Consider the following 7,587-nt stretch of genomic DNA (forward strand, 5'->3'; position numbering starts at 1 on the left):
TAAACGGAGCATGAGAACAGAACAGACCGAGCGGGCATACAAACGTAACGCCAGGTTCACATACACTGTCTGTGGTGTGCATTTTTTCCACGCCCATGTTTACGGATCAGAGCGTTCACACTGCAAGCGATTGCGCTCCGGCAGTGTGCTCCAGGAGTGGTGCGTCTGCAGCAGTCATGCTGCGATCGTTTCCGCACGGAGTCTATTAGTCATTTGTTGCATCCAGTGGGGACATAATTACAGATTATATTGACTTATACTGTCTTATACTGTTCCTCTTTTGGAAGACCAAACAAAGTAGTTTCGCTTTCACAACGAAACACACAGCGTCTTCACAACATGGCAGCAGCAACAATACTACAGCGAGAATAAAAGTTACGCCTTCTTTCTTTGCGTGAACATTTGGGTGGCGTTATGCAAATCTTCCCACATCGTGACGTAGATATGTGGGGGCGTATTAGAACAAGCCGTTTTAGGTAGGCGTGGCTGACTCTTAACTTTTATAAAGAATATCTCTTTGGATTTGAGACTTTAGTCTTTGCAACTTTACAGATCTTCTTTATGCGCCAAGAGCTTGTAACACTTCAAAGAGAAAGGAAAAATGTAAATCGCATCATATGACCCCTTTAAATAACTGTAATTACAGATTTAGGTTAAATAAATATGTCAGTCTTTATTTTTCTTCTTTTTCTCATCAAAAGCTGCGAGACAGCCCACAATTCAGCAAACATTTCAGAAACAAATCAAAGAAAAAATAAACAAATACTGCTGTTCCAAATATTTTGTATGTTGCTTAAAAATAAAATATATAGTGTTTTATTTATTTTTTACCCAGACATTTAAAAATAACACGTTTTAGAGCTGTAACAACAATACCGTGATATTTTTGCTTAAGGTTATCATACCGTCAAAATCTCATACCGGCCCATGCCTACTGTATACTATTATTTCTGATATTTTTCTACTTATATTTATCGTGTAAAAACATATTTTAAAAAAGCACAATATGTAATGACATATATATTACATAATAGTTATTATTTTCATGTAATCACTATGTTACCACATGATACAAATTGCTCCACAAATAGCCAAAACAGTGATTAAATGAATAATGGATAAAAAAGACATATGACCTCTGAAGCTAGACAGTGGACAGACTTGCGCCTGAGCCATAAAGACGCTTTTTGTACAATTCTGATATTTTCAGCTTATAATGTTTCAAACCTCTGATCATTCACAAGTCAAAAAAGTTCAGTGTAATAGCCCACTATTAAGTCGGATAACATCTGTTATACATACAGGCCTAAGAGTCCTGCCAAGTCATATTGTTTTTATATACATGGCATTCATACAAAGTAAACCAGATGTTTGTTCAGTAAACATTGGTATATATGTGATATAAGGTTAAGCACTTCAGCCCACAGACGTTATGAATTGTTCTGAATGCTTATATGGTTTTTATAAACATCTCAAGCGCAAAAGTCTAAAAACTTTAAGCATTTTAAAAGATCACACAGACAAACTGCAGTCTCACAACAAGGACAACCTGCTTCATAATTACATGATACAAATACACACATGAACACATAAAAGTACTGATATGAATCTAAGTTATCAGTACAAGACCATGAAATTAAATATTGTGAAAATACATGATTGCAACAACCCTTGACCAGATATACACTTTATGAATGATGTTAAATGTTAAAAAAGGTGACAATGTAAGAAGTACCACTGATAATTTGTTTGCAGTAAACAAGTGACGCATTCAACACTATACCAGAGTGCAATAGTGCCATTGTGCATAGTGAAGATTAGAGTGACTGACTCTGTATGGAACTGGCTAGTTCATTTGCTTCTAGAGGTCTTAATAAATATCCTAAAAGTGCATACAAACTAAATACTGATGAAATGTTAAGAATATACTTATTTATAACTGTCCACATTTTGAATAGTCCATATGTAAATGATAAATAGTATGTGATGTCTTCACCATTTCATGTGCCTGATGCATCATTAAGGGGATAGTTAACCAAAAATAAAAATTAAGTCATCAAAGAGAGAAATCTAAAGAAATGTCCCACTCGTGCTCACACATATAGAATAGTGGCCAGCATAAAGCTTTTAAAAAAAAAAAGATGCAGAAGTAGGCATATACTATGAATGCACCCACACTTCCTAACACTATCGCATATTCCAAGTGTTCTGGGGGTATACAATAAAGTTTGGTAAAAAACAAACTGAAATGTAATGTTTTACAGTCTCAGCCATACACAAAATCCAACAGCCAAAGTCAGGATTTTTGATGAAGAATCCATTCAATTTTAGTTTGTTTTCACCAAACTTTGTTGTAGATCCCTAGAACACTTGGAATATATGGCATGTGTTGTTTGCGATTATTCTGTGATACTTTTGCATCTTTTTCTAAAAAAATACTTGCCGCTATTCCCTGCCATTATATGGGCAAGCGGGATATTTCTTTAAATTTCTCCCTTTGTGGTCTGAAAAAGAAAGAAGGGAATACTGCATTACAACAACACAAGTGGGAGTAAAAAATAACAATTAGATTTTTTGGAAAAACTATCCCTTTAACAGTAGAGCAATAGCTCATAGACAAAACTTCAAAAGAAAAGATTAAGTTTGTCCATGCAGACCCTGACCTTAAATGCATTGTATTTTGATAAAGATAAAACTGTCTGATCACAGGGAATTTCACTGAATGCCTAAATGTCCTTTGCCTGGCCTTCAACCATGTTTATTATAATATGTCCCTCATGCTGGCTAACAAAGCTTTTGAAGTGAAATCTGTAAGACCAGTTCAAAGTATAAATTATAAATAATATCATCTGTCAAATGGAAACTGCAAACAAATCCACAATATACAAAAAGAGGTAGGAGATCTGGGCTTCAGCAAAACAGACAGTCTGAAAGATTTATATAAAGATGAGGAAACTCACCACCCTGGCAGCACGTTCCTGTGATTCACATTTCCTGCAGAACCAGGGGCCTGTGGGGACTTGGACAATTCCATAGCAGGCTGAAACAACAGGAATGAAGGAGAGATCAGTTAAAAAGACTTGCTTCCAACTACTGTAAATCTGACAGCTTGACTATCTCGTCCTGTCAGGTTTCGAGATTAACATGTGAGAGTGTTAAAAATGATATTTTAAGCAATGTGTGAGATGTAATCCTACTGCAACAACATCAGAGTATAAATTTAACACCCGCCATGAGCCAAATGTGGGTAATTTTTGTTCACGCAGTTGTGGGTAACTCATGTGGCATGTGACTTCTTGTAACACATCTCAAACTGACATATGACAGGAAATGCTGTTGCCTAGATGCAAAGACACGTACTTGGAAAAAAAAACACAAACGTATGATTGTATCTTGGTGAACAGACAACACAAAATGTAGCATGAGCACTTTGCAGAACAAAAGCATGTGGGAAGTTTCCATGTTTTCTTGTGTCACCGGTTCCACAGAATTTGGTCTTATACATGAACATTGAGGTTCACTTATAATGGGTATTTTGCCATTTTGGGGTCAACCTGAACTAAGTTCTAAACAGACAACAGTGTGAATGAAAAGTTAAGTGGACCAAAAACAGTCAGGTTCACTATCAAGGCCAGGGAAGACTGCAAAGAGAATCTTTTTTGGTCCACTTACAAAGGTCTTTGCGTGTTTGTTCAATTTTACATATTTAAAAAAATATTTTATATATTTGAACTGGAAAAATAAAATGGCTGGTGAAACACTAATCATTAATCATTTATATTTGGTGGAGAGAAAAAAAATCATACCCTGAATAAAATACTTTAGATACACGCAAGAATTCTAATCTTTGCTTTATAGTTATTTTTGAGCAAACGCAAATAAATGTTATGGTTCCACTTATCAGAAATGATCAATGACAGGCTACAAACTCACAATAGTCAGCCGATACAAAACATTACAAAAAAATCTCTTTATCAGAAGCTTGTCTAAACACTAACATCTGTCTGCAAGTCTATAGGTGACAACTTGATCCATTTGTACTGGATCATCTTCAGTGAACTAACAAAATAGATGCTGACACCAGTTCTAGGATATTAAGCATCTGATCTGACCATATCAGCTTAAACAACGTTAAACAAGAAGTAAATATTAAAAGACATCCAACTATTTCCATGGCATGAATGACAAAACATTTCTTAAAATAAATTATCAACAGGATCTCAATGTAGAAAAAGCACTCTTCAATGACAGGTTTTAATAATGACGGGTCAGATTTCTACTTTACATCTAAAACAAAATAAGTTAACTTAGCATTTGTTTGCGCAGTTTTTTCACTTGTCTGCACCCATTGAGTTTCCTACAAGGACAACTTTCTTCGAACCAATGTACTTATGTATGTGAATATGTCATTTGAAGCGTCATTCAACCTAAAATAACACAAGACAAACAACTAACTACACGCGGAGAAAACAGTCAAGATCCTGTTAAGAGTCCCGTAATTAGTTGACAGCTTTGCTGACTAGCCATAAATGAGTGTTATCAGCCTAGCTGTAATGACCTACAGAGCTTGTCTGAGTGTGACTCATCTCTGTTTCCATAGCTGTGACTGACACGTTGTTGGTCCTGAAACTGGAGATAATGAACAGCCATGAGCGACATGCTGTTACAGCCGAGTAGCGCTGGTGCTAACACATAACATTAGCACTCCGACGGGACTTCGGCAAACCGTTGCTTCACAGCAACCGACACACCTTAAAAACAACACAAATTAACCGTCCAAATATTTTACATTTCTCAAATGTCATCCCAATAACGCAAACACGCTCCAGCGGTTAAACTTAGGTCATACTGACTGTTCGGTTGAGCTAAGCTAAGCTAGGATAGGTTATGCTAAGCTAATTCTCAAACCACAACAGAAGGGAACTTACCAAAACACCAGCCTCGAATAACCCGTCCCTCAAAAAAAAATAACAGTGTAGAGATGTCGAGACGCTTATATTTACCTTGGTGGACGGCGACGTTACAGCCGTGACCGTCGCAGTAGACTAGGGGGTTTTCGGCCCAGCCTCTCTCATCCGAGCAGACGCAGCAGCCTCCGATCATCTCCTTCATATTACTCGCCGAGTCGTCGTCTTCCTCTGCCAGATACAGCTCACTGGATACCATCTACCATCGGCAGCGCACAAAGACCAACAAAAAGGCGGTCGGGCGTTTGTCTCACGAATCCCTATCTCCCCTGAAAGCCGTATTTTATGTCCCATTTCGATGAAAAGCCATATTTCAGTTGCGTTGTTGTTGAAGGCGGTATTTTGTGGGGGCTCAAAGCACAAACCCCGTACTGAAGGCTCTCGGGAGTGTGGAGGCGCTTGTGCGCGCATGCGCGGAAAAGCCGAACGAGGGAGGCAGCGGACTAGAAGAGGCCTCGCGGGGCTGTTTGATCCACGCGGCGAACGCCATTGAATTTTACCGCGAGCAGGGGACGAGCTACGGTGCACTGCACTTCTACCGCAAAGTATGATCTTCTGGGAGTTCTGTTTTTATACTGAAACGATGTTACTTTACAGACTCATTAAGCAGGTTCTGTTCACATTTGTTATTAAGGTCAAAATTATCCTCAGAAGGTTACCCCGAAACTTAAACTTGATATATCATATTTATTTAAACATTATTTAAGATAAAGGCAAATGATGCATACAGTGGAGTTTTGCCCTCAGAATTAATTAGTGTGCTCGTTTAAGCTCATTCTCATTTTTTCTCAGAATAACAGATTTATAGGGAATCCCTCAGAATTGTGAAGCAGTATATGCATATCCCATTTTAAGGTTTCATCAGTTTAGATACTGTACTAAGATATTTACATAGTAGCCTATTGGCTATGTGCTGGATACAAATCTCACGGAATAATAATAATAACAATAATGCCACACGGTAGGCTATAGGCTATGACAGCTTTGCATATTGTTGGGCATATAAACTGCCTGTAATTATTTTTTCAGGCAAATTCTAGAGGTTATTGTCAAAATTAACCAAAAAACTTAACAATGGTTTAGGTAGCTTTCAGTTTTATTTAAAGCTTTTATTAACGTCAACGGCTGCTTACTTGGCCTATGACAACTGGGCCTATGAAAACAAAAGTGCTGATTAACGTGAAAAAATGTAAACAATGTATCATTCTTATTTTATTGCTCTGCTTTACATCTTAACTTGCCAAATTTGTGAACGTGCAAATAAACTCTTTTAAAACCAAATCTGAACCGATGGTTTTGGCATAGACCTTGACCCAACCGATTTCCATGGCCCCATTACACAACACGAACCTGTAATAGGCTCCAGCAGTACGCAACTTCGTCTTCTTATATGTTGTGGAAATTAAGGGGAGGCGCTCATATATGAATATTCCTAGATTGTTTGTTTGTTTTTATTTTAATGTTGACACTTATCGTCCCATTTAACGTCGTCCCCTTTGTGACTTGAATAATAAGTAGGCAACACAACATTCATTTAGGATATTTTATTTTGATAGGACGCTATTTTATGAGCCTTATTTCAAGAAAGGCAGCTCGCTGGCGTTTTTGGATCAGGTCAGTCTAAAATGACCATGATCTGGCTGTGAATTCATAACATTTTGAAATGTGTTTGGTGCGCTATCAGCTGTTAGGGTTGGTTAAGCCACTTCCGCAGTTGCTATGGCTCACAACCCTTGGCGTTGAATGATAACCGTCAGAGATATTTCGACCTGTCATGATGTCCATCAGAATTCTCTCATATGCTTGGTGAGTAGCCCATCTGTCATTCAAAACAAGCTGCCCCCGCAGTAAAATATTAATGCAAGAACCTTCCCAGTTAGGCTACATAAATTATTTAACTTTACACACGGAGCATAACGTTCAATGTGTAATAATACGAAATTGTATTAATTTATACGAAATTTTCCTATATGAAATCCTTTTGGGGGTTTCCCTGCTTTAGCCTCTTTTCACGGTAGAGTTTGGGGTTGTGTATGAGGCTTGTCGGACTCGGAGCAATTTATTGGGGGGGAATGTTGATTTGTAATGTTGGAATCATTTACAACATCAAGTTCAGCTAATTGAGTTGACATACGCTGCAATAAACAATTTATTTTCGTTGATATTTTGATAGCGTTAGTTTTGTGTCGTATACCAATATCTGGTTCTGTAAAATCGGCATAAGCAAAGAGAAAATTATCATTTGGACAAACAAGATTTATTAGCTGATATTAGACAAAGTTCTTAAATCAAGCTATACTATGCTATACTATTTGTATGTAGACCTATGTTTTTTTTTTTAATCAGATTAACGTTGCTTCAAAAAAAAAGTTTACAAAGCCTTGACATATAACTAATTGTATTATTATTTTTGAATTGAAATAAGTTGTCTCCTATAGTTTACTGATGTGTAGGCCAGTAGGTTTCAAGACCCAATAACGCTCTTCAGGGTTATTTACATCCACAAAAGACTAATATCGTATCCTCCTGAATTAGATCTAACAACTTGTTACCCTAAAAACTGGTAATGCCTCTATAGCATCATACCTTATCCTGTGTCTAATGAATACTGCATCTAAGT

The 7,587-nt window shown here is 37.2% G+C and overlaps 1 protein-coding gene across 5 annotated transcripts in view; it reads right to left on the reverse strand.

Annotated features, from left to right (window-relative positions):
- LOC107686703 (protein AF-10-like) overlaps positions 1–5,500 on the reverse strand; it is a 47,166-nt gene extending 41,666 nt beyond the window's left edge. For 2 of the 5 annotated variants that reach the window (XM_016483803.1, XM_016483802.1), the window contains exons 1-2: positions 5,004–5,499; positions 2,961–3,040 (exon numbers count right to left, since the gene is read on the reverse strand). In XM_016483803.1, coding sequence (XP_016339289.1) covers positions 2,961–3,040; positions 5,004–5,166 — 243 coding nt within the window. In that variant the 5' untranslated portion in view covers positions 5,167–5,499. Of the gene's footprint in view, positions 1–2,960; positions 3,041–5,003 lie in introns of all 5 variants that reach the window. The other 3 variants (XM_016483804.1, XM_016483801.1, XM_016483805.1) reach the window with 3 other exon arrangements.
- Between the last annotated feature and the right edge of the window lie 2,087 nt (positions 5,501–7,587).

Source organism: Sinocyclocheilus anshuiensis, unplaced genomic scaffold, assembly GCF_001515605.1.
Source record: "Sinocyclocheilus anshuiensis isolate Anshui unplaced genomic scaffold, SAMN03320099.WGS_v1.1 scaffold990, whole genome shotgun sequence".
NCBI lineage: Eukaryota > Metazoa > Chordata > Actinopteri > Cypriniformes > Cyprinidae > Sinocyclocheilus > Sinocyclocheilus anshuiensis.